At 41.9% G+C, this 13,664-nt stretch overlaps 1 protein-coding gene across 3 annotated transcripts in view; it reads left to right on the forward strand.

Moving 5' to 3' along the window:
* MAPRE2 (microtubule associated protein RP/EB family member 2) overlaps positions 1 to 13,664 on the forward strand; it is a 546,785-nt gene that overhangs the window by 495,122 nt on the left and 37,999 nt on the right. For all 3 annotated transcript variants that reach the window (XM_053715023.1, XM_053715024.1, XM_053715022.1), the window contains one exon: positions 10,229 to 10,365. In XM_053715023.1, the coding sequence (XP_053570998.1) occupies positions 10,229 to 10,365 (137 nt within the window). The remainder of the gene's footprint in view (positions 1 to 10,228; positions 10,366 to 13,664) is intronic.

Genomic DNA, 13,664 nt, shown 5'->3' on the forward strand with positions numbered 1-13,664 from the left:
AGTAATGGATGACCCGTGGACTGACTACACTACAGGAGAAAGGAATTTATCAGGTAAGCATAAATTTTGTTTATATATATATATATATATATATATATATATATATATATATATATATATATACCTGTGTGTATATATGAGTCTTCCAACATAACTCTCTTCTGTGTTATATGAACACATTGCTTGGTAGACAAATTACCAAATAGAAACCCGTTATCATCTAGAAAAATCTGCTTAGACTTTATTCAGAAGAATTGTAAGAAATCAATGTGGCTAAAATGTTTCTTTAACTGGAATACAATTTAGGCAGTAATCTCCTTCATAACATTTGTTGTATTTCAACCGCTGTATACCCAGCTTTTCCACAGAAGTGTAACTGTATACACAGCCTATCACCCTAAAGAAAACTACTCCCTTGTCTTAACTCACCACCTTAAAGGGACACTGTACCCAAAATTTTTCTTTCGTGATTCAGATTGAGCATGAAATTTTAAGCAACTTTCTAATTTACTCCTATTATCAAATTTTCTTCATTCTCTTGGTATCTTTATTTTAAATGCAAGAATGTAAGTTTAGATGCCGGCCCATTTTTGGTGAACAACCTGGGTTGTCTTTGCTGATTGGTGGATAAATTCATCCACCAATAAAAAAGTGCTGTCCAGAGTACTGAAACCAAAAAAAAGCTTAGATGCCTTCTTTTTCAAATAATGATAGCAAGAGAACGAAGAAAAATTGATAATAGGTGTAAATTAGAAAGTTGCTTAAAATTGCATGCTCTTTCTGAATTACAAAAGAAGAAAATTGGTTTCAGTGTCCCTTTAACAAACCTGTGTCTAACTCTTCACTATGCTAGTATATGCTCCACCCTCATTTGTCTAAAACTTAGGAGGGACCTATAAGGAGATAGCCATACTATTTAAGGATCCAGGGAAATATTTTACATGGCTACACACATAAGAAAGTCCAAAATATATCATGATTTGACATGACCTCACACAAAGTTACTCCAACAACCTCAACCCATCCCCTACATAATGCTGTGTCCCTGAAAATTCAATCAGCCACTACATACACACAGATCCATCACCTTGAACAATGCTACTCTTTCATCTTACACCTGGCTGCACTACAAAACTAGCTATTCCATTATCCAACATCTTCTACATCTCACACAAAAAATGCATCCTTTTCCCATTACCCAACCAACATTCATACAAGAACATAGAACAGCTAGATACAAGCTCTGCTACAGCACTTAGATACTCTAGAGCAGTGGTTCTCAGCCCAAATGAACTCAAGGCCCGGTAGTGTGTGTGACTCTGTGTGTGTGTGTGTGTGTATGTGTGTGGAAACTGGCAAATGGAAATGTAATGGTGGCGAGTGAAACTTAGTGAGTGAATTTTGAATCAACATTCACTCACTATGCATGTTGTAAGTTAGTTATTGTTATTAGAAATAGAAGACATGGCCTGAGAGAGAATGGAGAGGGTAAAAAAGGGAGATTGAAGAGAGGAGGGAGTGGAGAGCGTTGAGAGAGAAGGAAGGGATAATAATAAAAGAAAAAGAGGGGGTTGAGTAGTGGGTGGGATCAAGTAACATTTTGGACTGGCTAGTAGCTAAGAATTGGAAATTTTGAGCCCTGTATATATATCTTTAAAATGCATTGGTGTCAGTGGGTTGGTATCACTTAACTGTGCTGCCCAGGTCCAGTCCTATCTGCATCTTGTCCCACACTGTCCTCCCACTGATCTGCTGCTGTATGTGCACAGTGTACTGGCACTCTGACAGGCCTGCCTGATATTTCTTATGTGTGGAGCGGCAGGCCTGTCACACCTCACAGTGGGAACATTTTAGGTTATGGCCCACCAGGAGGGCTGTCAAGGCCCGGTACAGGCTCTAGAGATTCTTGTGCCCAACAAATTCATCACATCATTCTGCCATATGTCCAGTACTCAGTCCCTTGGTCCCCAATAAGGTTCCTATGGCAGCTGGCTCCCTTACATTTGGTCACATCATTTCCCAAAACAATCTCTCCCTACTTTCTTAAGAGCAGATAACTCCCACAAATCCACCCTCTGTAGAGCCCAGCATTGCCACAGCACTCAGATGCTCTAGAGCTTCCTGTGTCTAAATTTCTCACAGTACTCAGGCATTTAAGTCCCTGACACCCCTACCTTTTCCAGAGCACTTGGTCCCTTAGTTTTAATAATGTCCCATATCACACTCAGCCTAGTTCTCTTCTATAACACCCTGTTCCCGTCCCAGCCACGGCATTCAGCTTGTTGCTCATCCACATTACCCTGTGCCTAACTCATCCACAGCATCCTTACTCTTTAACACTATAAAATACTACGATGGGTTGTCAGCTAGTTGTTTTCCCCCATTTCAATAATTTTTCTAGTATATGCCTGACTGTCACAAGCTACGTGTCAGTAAGAATGGTTACTGTGGTACCCTACGGATGGACGATCTCACTGGCCATAGCAGTTTTATTTTTCACTTATAGTTATGGCCACACTGTCTGGTCCTTGTCACTGTCTAAATCCTAAATCGCAGTATCGCCCAGCGCTCCTCAACCAGACAGCCCACACCTCCACCATATCAGCTAGTCCTCTATCACCCTAAACCCCAGTCCTATTTCACCTATATCCTCGTTGCAGAAGGTCTGCTGGGGTGCACGGGGAAGCAGTAGCATTCTTCGGTTAACCATGGTACCCAGCGCAACACTCTGACTGCCGGGCCTCACAAGACAGGGGGGAGGACGTACCACAACTGATTCTGGAGACTCCTGGGCCAGCATGTTTTATAGTCACTGCGCAAGTACTGAGCTTTGAAGTGCTTGAACAGCAAACTTGTGTCGTTCCCAGAGGCGGGGTCACGTGACGATGTAACTGACCCCTGAATCGATTCGGGTCTGCACTGCATCGATGCAGCATCGTTAATGGCTGCATCGAGATGCATCGCAATGGCGATTATTTTCAGCACCCCTAATGAGTAGTAGATTTTTTTTCTGACAATTTTAAAAGTTATGTCTTTTTCCACTCCCCCTGTAACATGTGACTGCCATCAGCCAATCACAAATGCATACATGTACCATGTGACAGCTATCATCCATTCACAAATGCGCGCACACACACACTTATTCTTGCACATGCTCAGTAGGAGCTGGTGACTCAAAAAGTTTAAATATAAAAAGACTGTGCACATTTAGTTAATGGAAGTAAATTGGAGTAAGTTGTTTAAAATGGCATGTTCTATCTGAATCATAACAGTTAATTTTGATTGAGTGTCCCTTTAAGCATCTTTCTAATTTACTCTTTATTTAAGAAGCAGGAATTTAACCTTTTCACTACCAGGACTTCCAGACAAAAACTTGCCCAACATACCAGAGCATATTTAGCATTTTTGCTATCACTCCATTTAAACACAAATAGAGCCTTGTTTTTTTTATTTACCTATCATATATATATATATATATATATATATATATATATATATATATATATATATTTTTATTATTATTTTTTTTAAGTTGACAACCCAAGGTATTGATCTAGGCCCATTTTGATATATTTCATGCCACCATTTCACCGCCAAATTCCATCAAATAAAAAAATGTGGTACTTTTTTCACAAACTTTGGGTTTCTCACAGACATTATTTACATACTGCTTGTGCAATCATGGTACAAATGTTTGTAAAAGTTTATCTGGGATGCCCTTTGTTCAGAAATAGCAGACATATATGGCTTTGCCATTGCTTTTTGGTAATTAGAAGGCCCCTAATTGCAGCTGCGCACCACACTTCTTTTATTCCCGGCAGTGAAGGGGTTAATTAGGTAGTTTAAAAGGTTAATGTGTAGAGATTAGCCTCCTACCTGACACTTCCCACCCCCTGGTCCCTACCTGATCCTTCCCAAACAGCTCTCTTCCCTCCCCCACCCCCACTGGTCACCCCCATCTTAAGTACTGGCACACAGTCTGCCAATAAAAAAAATAAAACTTTTTTTTTTAAATACATTTTTTATTTTGTTTCTGCAGTGTAGGTTTGCCCTAACCCTCAAACCTAATTGATCCCCCCTAAAACAGCTATCTAAACCTCCCCTGCCCTAACTATTGCCGCCATCTTAAGTACTGGCAGCTGCCTGCCAGTACCTATAAAACGTTGTTTTTTTTAAATCAAAATATTTAAAAAAAAATGTCTGTAGTTAGTGTAACCCTCACCTCCCCACACCCGCAATCTTTAGCTAGGGGGCCCCCCACATCTCCAGAGCACCTTTTCTGTATCATAGCTGCCCCATTCCTGCCTGTTTAGTTTAACATTTCCATAGCATAGGGCCCCTCCCACTTCCTCATGCTCCCTCCTGCCTCCCTTGCTGGGCCGCCCACCCGACTCCCGGCCACACCTCCCACCGGCTCCAGCAGAAGATCGTTACAGACAGTGACACACACAGTGCCACCGTCTGTAACAATCAGGTATCTGCCCGCATATGGAGGCGGAGCACCAATCACGCTTCGGCTCCATATGCGGCAGATGCCTGAAGCTTCAGGAGCTTCAGATCTCGGCTTTAACTTAACAGCCGAGAGTGCTGGAGCATCCTGAAGCGGTACGATAGCCAAAGTCATATTGGGTGAAGGGGTTAAAGCTTAGAAGCCAGCCCATTTTAGGTTCAGCACTATATATAGCACTTGCTTATTGGTAGCTACATTTAGCAAACCAATAAGCAAGCATAACCCAGGCTTTCAACCTAAAATGGGCTGTGTCTTAAGCTGTACATTCCTGCTTTTTAATTAAAGATAGCAAGAGAACAAAGAAAATTTGATAATAGGAGTAAATTAGAAAGTTGCTATGTCCTGCTTGGGAGGTTGCACCTTCCAAGTGGGATTTTACATGTGTGTTTAGCTTAAAGACATAGATGTCTAGGGTCAGTAATGCAGAAGTGATATGCTCTAAAACATTCTGACATAAATTTTTTTGCATTAATATTATTGTACATTTTAATGAAATACTGCCCAGTATCTAAAAATAATCTTACAAAATGGGCACTTTAATTCATAAAAATTTTGAAAGACAAAAACCTTTTCGTGGTCCCAAAGAAGGAGGGCATGTTTCGTCCAATTCTGGACCTAAAGGCCCTAAACAAGTTTTTGTCAATTCCATTGTTCAAGATGGAGACAATCAGATCAATTTTGCCCCTGGTTCAAGAAGGGCAATTCATGACGACTATAGACCTGAAGGACGCTTACCTTCAGGGTTCCAATCCACAAGGATCACTTCAGGTTTTTAAGATTTGCTTTCTTGGACCAGCACTTCCAGTTTGTGGCACTTCCGTTTGGTCTGGCGACTGCCCCAAGAGTCTTTACAAAGGTTCTGTGAGCTCTTCTCGCAGTAGCGAGAGCCAGAGGGATCACAGTGGCACCTTATCTGCACGATATCCTGTTCCAGGCTCCGTCCTACAGTCTTGCGGAGGGTCACTCGAGAACTCTTCTACTTCTTCTGTCCCACGGGTGGAAGATAAACGAAGGAAAGAGTTCCCCAGCAACAGGGTGGAATTCCTGGGAATGGATTCTTCAGCCATGAAGATATTCTTCACAGATCAGAGACGTTGCAAGTTTGCGTCCAACTGTCTAGCTCTTCAGACATCCTCCAGAACATCTGTGGCCAGGTGTATGGAGGTGATCGGGCTCATAGAATCCAGCATAGATGTCATCACATTCGCCAGGTTCCATCTCAGACCTCTTCAGCTGTGCATGTTGAGACAATGGAACAGCGGTCATTTAGATCTGTCCCAACAGATATCTCTGGACAGACCAGTGAGGGAGTCCCTATCTTGGTGGACCCGACCGGGGCAGTTGTCACAGGGGACATCCTTTCTGAGACCATCCTGGGAATTTGTGACCACGGATACAAGTCTATCAGGATGGGGAGCTGTTTGGGGTGCCAGAAAGGCACAGAGCAGATGGACTCAAGAGGAGTTAAGTCTACCTATAAATATTTTGGAACTTTGAGCAATATTCAACGCTCTGAGGGCTTGGCCCCTTCTGGGTTCGTCCCGATTCATCAGATTCCAATCTTACAACATTACTTCGGTGGCTTACATAAACCACCAGGGGGGTACGAGAAGCTCCCTAGCCATGAGGGAAGTATCCCGGATTCTGGAATGGGCAGAGATTCACAATTGTTTGCTCTCAGCAATCCACATTCCGGGTGTGGACAACTGAGAAGCCGACTTTCTGTGGAGACAGACGTTTCACCCAGGTGAATGGTCTCTCCACCCCAAGATGTTCACGGAGATCTGCAACAGATGGGGGACACCGGAGATAGACCTCATGGCATCCAATTGCAAGCTACCCAGATACGGGTCGGGATCCACAGGCAGAACTGATAGATGCCTTGACGGTACCCTGGGACTTCAACCTATTTTACATATTTCCACCATTGCCTCTTCTACCTCGTGTAGTGTCCCGCATCAAGCAGGAGCAAGCTTCGGCTATTCTGATTGCTCCGTGGTGGCCCAGGAGGATGTGGTTTGCGGATTTGGTGGGGATGTCGTCATCTCCGCCGTGGAGATTGCCTTGTCGCAGAGATCTGCTGGTTCAAGGTCCTATTCTACATCAAAATCTCGATTTTCTGAGGCTGACTGCGTGGAGATTGAACGACTAGTCTTACCCAAGAGAGGATTTTCGGAAAGAGTGATTGACACTCTCGTTCAGGCAAAGAAACCAGTCACTCGACGCATCTACCACAAGGTGTGGAGGACCTACTTGTCCTGGTGTGAGGAATGAGGATATCCCTGACATAAGGTCAGGGTATCCAGGATTTTGGCCTTTCTCCAGGATGATCTGGGTAAAGGTCTTGCCGCCAGTTCCCTTAGGGGACAAATCTCGGCTTTATCTGTACTGTTGGATAAGAAGCTTGCGGAGCTTCCTGACATTCAGTCCTTTATACAGGCTCTGGTTAGGATCAGGCCTGTATTTAGAAATCCTGCTCCTCCTTGGAGCTTAAAATTGGTTCTTAAGGTTTTGCAGAGGGCTCCGTTTGAGCCTATGCATGCCCTTGACATTAAGGTTCTTTCATGGAAAGTCATATTTTTACTGGCTATTGCATCGGCACGCAGAGTCTCTGAGCTGGCGGCCTTGCAATGTGAGCCTCCCTACTTGGTTTTTCATGCTGATAAGGCTGTTCTTCGCACTAAATTGGGATTTCTTCCCAAGGTGGTGTAGAGTTGTACCATCAGTCAGGAAATAGTAGTTCCTTCTTTGTGTCCTAACCCTTCTTCTTCGAAGGAGAGGTTACTTCATAATTTGGACGAAGGAGTTCAGACAGACCTTGTCTTTATTTGTTGTGTATTCAGGGAAGCGCAGGGGGCAAAGGGCCTCTGCCACTTCTTCATTATCATTTTGGTTGAGGAGTATGATCCGTCTGGCGTATGAGACAGTGGGACACAAGCCTCCACAGAGGATAACGGCTCACTCGACTAGAGCTGTGGCCTCTTCTTGGGCCTTTAAGAATGAGGCTTCTATGGAGCAGATTTGTAAGGAGGCCACTTGACTCCGGTGAGCAGACCTAAATTTAATATTATTCTTTTGGCACCATTTATACCCTGATATTTCCCGTACTGTTCCTTGTTCCCTTGGCAGAATGACTCGGGGATGAGGGGAGTGGGGAAGGTATTTAAGCCGTTGACTGGGGTGTCTTTGCCTCCTCCTGGTGGCCAGGTTCTTAATTCCCCCAAGTAATGAATGAAGCAGTGGACTCTCATCTCACAGATGGAAATTAAATTATCAGGTAAGCATAATTTATGTTTTTCCCTCCCCGGTGTCATGTGACTCGTTAGTGTTACAAGGTCTCAGGTGTGAATGGGGGGAGCAGGTATGTTAAATTTGGTGTTATCACTCTCACACTCTCTCATAGTTCAACATGGCACCTCATGGCAAATAACTCTCTGAGGATCTGAAAAAAAGAATTTTTGCTCTACATAAAGATGGCCTAGGATATAAAAAGATTGCCAAGACCCTGAAACTGAGCTGCAGCACGGTGGGCGAGACAGAGGTTTCACAGGACAGGTTCCACTCAGAACAGGCCTCGCCATGGTCGACCAAAGTTGAGTGCAAGTGCTCAGGGTCATATCCAGAGGTTGTCTTTGGGAAATAGACATATGAGTGCTTCCAGCATTGCTGCAGAGGTTGAAGGGGTGGGGGGGTCAGCCTGTCATTGCTCAGACCATACGTCGCACACTGCATCAAATTTGTAGGCATGGCTCTCGTCCCAGAAAGAAGTCTCTTCTAAAGATGATGCACAAGAAAGCCTACAAACAGTTTGCTGAACACTAGCAGACTAAGGACATGGATTACTTGAACCATGTCCTGTGGTCCGAAGAGACCAAGATAAACTTATTTGGTTCAGATGGTGTCAAGCGTGTATGGCGGCAACCAGGTGAGGAGTACAAAGACAAGTGTCTCTTGCCTACAGTCAAGCATGGTGGTGGGAGTGTCATGGTCTGGGCCTGCAGGAGTGCTGACTGCACTGGGGAGCTACAGTTCATTGAGGGAACCATGAATGCCAACATGTACTGTGACATACTGAAGCAGAGCATGATCCCCTCCCTTCCGAGACTGGGCCGCAGGGCAGTATTCCAACATAATAACCACCTCAAACACACCTCCAATACGACCACTGCCTTGCTAAAGAAGCTGAGGGTATAGGTGATGGACTGGCCAAGCATGTCTCCAGACTTAAACCCTATTGAGCATCTGTGGGGCATCCTCAAACTGAAGGTGGGAGAGCCCAAAGTCTCTAACATCCACCAGCTCGGTGATGTTGTCATGGAGAAGTGGAAGAGGACTCCAGTGGCAAACTGTGTATGCGTGTATATATATATATATATATATATATATATATATATATATATATATATATATATATATATATATATATATACATACACACACATATAGCAGAATATTGGAGAAAATGCGGAGGGGGTTCTCCCACCACAGTTGTCAATCTGATTAAAGGGAAATTCCTGTCAAAATTAAATTAAATGCACATAGATTAATTACATGTTTGAATAGAAACATATTTGCAATATACATGTATTAACAAAAATGCTTCTAGTAAAAGTTATCACTTTTTTAGTGTAACATTTTTCTCTGCATGTGCATGTGAAGCATAGCTAGGTATTCTCAGTGCAGCCACATTTTAAATAATGCAGCTGCTCAGATAATCAGTGGGGCTTGTATCATGTCAGCAATTAACAAATTGAGTCATTATCAGACGGTACAAGCAACTTAGGCTCTCTGAGCAAGTGCTGTGTTTAAAATGCTGATGCACAGTGTATTCTTAAATACACTTTTGAAACAGCTATAGCTTTAGATAGAAGCAGTTTTGCTAATGCATGTATATTACAAAATTGCTTCTGTTCAATACCGAAATGCACCCATGTGGTTTCCAATTTTAGCTGGAATATCCCTTTAAGGTGTCAGCTGACAAAAATACAGTGTTCCACTATACCTTGTCCATCATGGAGGCTGTATAAGCTTGCTGTGTCGAGGGATTATCTCTTGCTGTTGGAGTAGGACATGCTTAACTAGGCTAAAGAGAGAACGGTCACTGTATTCTATTGATGTAAAATGTGTCTTTCACCGCAGTTTATTTCGATTAGTGCAAAGGCTTCATTTGTCTCTGTTCGCTAGGAAACAAAAGCACAGGAACATCCAATGTCATTTAACCTCGATCTATTGTTCTTCGAGTGATGTTTGTGGTAATGTGATGAGTATTTCTTGTAACAAAATATCACAATCTTTGGTGTAGCTCCTGCATTATACCTTTTAGTGTTTTAGGAGGAATTTGTCACTGTCATGTTATGGTAGTTTCTCTTTTTCTTTATGGATACCTTGAGAATCTTCTGCATCAATAAACAATAATACAGCTTTTAAAATGTATCCTATAGGGTTAATGACCATTACCAGGTCATTGCATAACTTCTTGACTAGTCTTTCATCTTATAGAGGGAGCAGATGATGATCTAGGATTATATCCATGACCTTTGATTGATGACCTTCAGTGAATTTGCAGATTTCCAGGTCCAGTGGACATGCCATAAGTAACCACTGCAGATAATAATTAATTTGTTCTTGAATTTCATATGTAAGTATGTAATGACGTTATTTTCTAATGTTCTCACAAAGAATTCTTAACGTTTTTGTTTTGTTTTGTTTTTCTACCAGGAGCTGCAAGATCAAGTCCAATTGCAAAACCAGGGTCCACATCATCTCGCCCATCGTCAGCAAAAAAAGCAACACATAGTCCATCAGTAAAAAGCGACAAAGATTTGGAAACACAGGTCACACAGTTAAATGAACAGGTAATTTTGCTACTGATCTGAACTATAAGATCTTCCCATTCAAAAATATGTAAATATTATGTGGCTGGATAGTGAGTATAAACTTTGTTATATCAAAAGCTTGGATGCTCTGGCTTTGACAACAGAGGTAAAGCAATGTCCTCAACGTAATCCGTTATAATCTGAACATAAGAAAACAGGCTACTTGCTCTTCTTGCTCTTCTTCAGTTGTTTTTTCACAGTTCATAAAGGGACAGTGTACATAACAAACATTTTGTACATAAAAAACAAATATTGGCTATTTAAATAAAGCTTTAGATGTAGATCACGTTTGTAATTTATATGCATGACCTATTTTGCTGCTAAAGCTGCTAAAAATTAGAATAACCTTGCAGTGTTTTTTACGTAAAACAGACTAATTGTACAGCTAGGTTTTTTTCCCCCTCACTCCCTAACTAGCGTGCTACAGCCAGGGAGTCACTAGCTGACATCTCTGGCTCCCTCATACTGGAGATAACTGTGTAATGTGTTATGTAATAGTTGTGTTCTGTTCAAAAATCAGAAGAGCTGCAACAATAAACAAATGGTAAATTACATGATTTTGAACTTTCATATCTTAGAATAATTTTGCAATGAAAACTGCAGCTTTATTTCTTCCTAAGACATGGAGAGTCCATGACATCATTCCAATTACTAGTGTGATATTCAACTCCTGGCCAGCAGGAGGAGGCAAAGAGCACCCCAGCAAAGCTGTTAAGTATAACTTCCCTTACCCATAATCCCCAGTCATTCTCTTTGCCTCTGTCAATGGAGGTTTTGCAAAGTTGGTGTCTGAAGATTATAATCCTTTTATGGGTATTTTCCCTGCAAGCAAGGATTGGGGTCTAGCTGTGTCCACGTCAATCTTTTGAGTAAATGTAGTGGTGGGTTTTAGCAGTTAGAAGGCAGCTAGAAAGTCTTTGCTTTACTTCTAACATTTTGCTACCCCTTTGTAGAAAGCCAGAGTTACCCTGTTCTTTCTTTTACTACAGGTTCCTGATGGTGAGTGGAGTACCGTTCACACTTATGTAGCTGTTACCTGCCCAGCAGCTGGATCCACAGGCAAGTGCATTTTCCTTCTAGGTTCTGAAGGATAGCACTTTAGAGGTAAATCCTTTAGTGGATCAAATTTGGGACATAGATAATCTAAGTAGTCTTAGATACTTTTTGGGGGGCAGAATTTGCAGGCACATTGTATGCTTAACACTGGCAAGAGAGTCTAAGGGAAAGTTTTTGAGTCATCTAAACTTTTATTGGAAAAGCATATGGCAAGGGGCACATTTGTTTTATGGAGTCCGGACAATTATGAGGCTGTTAAGGTTATGTTTTTGTACTATGAGCCATTTTGAATTACGTGCCTATTTTAACAGACTTGTGGCGCAGTTTCCTTTTTCACTCGCTCACGTGATTCTCTGCTCTTCCATGTGTGTGAGTAGCGCAGTTTAGCCAGTTATTGAGCCTGGACTACTGCGGTTTTCATTTCTTACGATCGGATTGCTTATCTGATCTTGTGCATAAGTCGCCTCATCTGGAGAATTCACTTGTTAGCGGGTTATTCGACTCCGGTACGGTAGGAGCCCCAGGTTTTTCTGGTTAAAGTGACAGGTGACGTTTTTTGGATATTATATTTACAAAGGTTTTTTCAATTAATTTAATTTATATCTATACTTTAAATTTTATTTTTTGAGGGAATCGTTTTTTGCAATGGAATCAAAAAGATTCTTCAATTAATATGGATAAATGTTTGCTATGCTTAGAAATCCCAATTGTTCTGCCTATGCAATTTTGTTTGAGTTGTTTAGCTAAGACCTTCAAATATAAGGATAGGTTAACCCCTTGTGATCCTAATGTCTCTCAGGATATAGCTTTTCTGGATATGCCTCAGCTTTCTCCTCAAACGTCCCAAGCCATATCAGTTTCGCATACAGTGCCTTGCGTGTCCTCTCAACCTCCTGGGGGTGTATATTTGCCAGGGGATTTTGCTGCGCAGATAACTTCTGCGGTATCGGCGGCTTTGTCTGCTTTCCCTACTTCAGGTAAGCGTAAGAGGAAATCTAAACATTCGTTTGCTAGTAAGGCCTCTGACCCCTCTAATTCTGTGCTGGTCATCCTTTCTCATTTGTCTGATGAAGAGCATACTTCAGTAGCTTCTAAAGGTGAAATCTCAGACTCTTACACTTTGATAAAAACATTTTCAGAATCTTCAGAGGTAAATTTAGAGGATCTAGCTACTTTAGATGACTCTGAACCTTTGGTTGCTGTCAACCCCACAAAGTCTTCTAAATTGGATAGAGTTTATGATTCTCCATCTTCTGAGGAGGTTTTTCCTGTTCCAAGGAAGATGTCTGAAATTATAGATCAGGAATGAGATAAGTCAGGGGTTTCTTTTTCCCCTTCCCCTGTTTTTAAAAAAATGTTTCTTGTTGCTGACTCTATTCACGACTCTTGGCGCACTGTGCCTAAAGTAGAAGGAGCTATTTCTTCTCTTTCTAAGAAAACTACCATTCCTATAGAGCAGTGTTTCCCAACCGCGGTCCTCAAGTACCCCCAACAGTCCTGGTTTTCATTATAGCTGAACTAGAGCACAGGTGAACTAATCAGCTGATGGCTGAGAGCAGGTTGGTTACTGATCAGCTGATTACTTCAACTGTGCACTGGTTCAGCTATAATGAAAACCAGGACAGGAGGATAGTTGCTCTTTTAAGGATCCCATAGATAAGAAGCTAGAGGCTTACTTAAAAAAAATGTATATCCATCAAGGATTACAGTGGCAACCTGCAGTGAGTATCGCCACGGTTGCGGGAGCAGCATCTTTTTGGTGCGATGGCTGATCTTATTACAGAGGAAACTACAGTAGAGGAGATCCAAGATAGGATCAAAGCTCTCAAACTAGCCAATGGGGGATATGTATCAAGCTGTCAACTATGTTGCATTTGCCGGCATCATTACATTCGCCTAACATCGCCAAACATTGCGGCCGCAGATCTTAATATGCTCTCCATATTTAAAAAAAAAAAGCCGTCAAAAACACGCGCACCAAGTACAGGGCGATGAGCATCGGACTGTTGTTAACTAACAGTCATCGATGACGCTGCTATTAGTGTTTTTCCCAACTTTATTTATAACGTTATTAAACGCCGCCACTATACTAAAATGTTTAACCCCTATCCCGCCGCTCTTTAATTTGTAATTTAGTTTATTTAATTGGTAGTTTAATTTAATTGTAGTATAATAGTTAGGGTAGGTTAATTAATAGTTTAAAATTAGTTTATTTTAATTCT

Source organism: Bombina bombina, chromosome 5 (assembly GCF_027579735.1).
Source record: "Bombina bombina isolate aBomBom1 chromosome 5, aBomBom1.pri, whole genome shotgun sequence".
Lineage (NCBI taxonomy): Eukaryota > Metazoa > Chordata > Amphibia > Anura > Bombinatoridae > Bombina > Bombina bombina.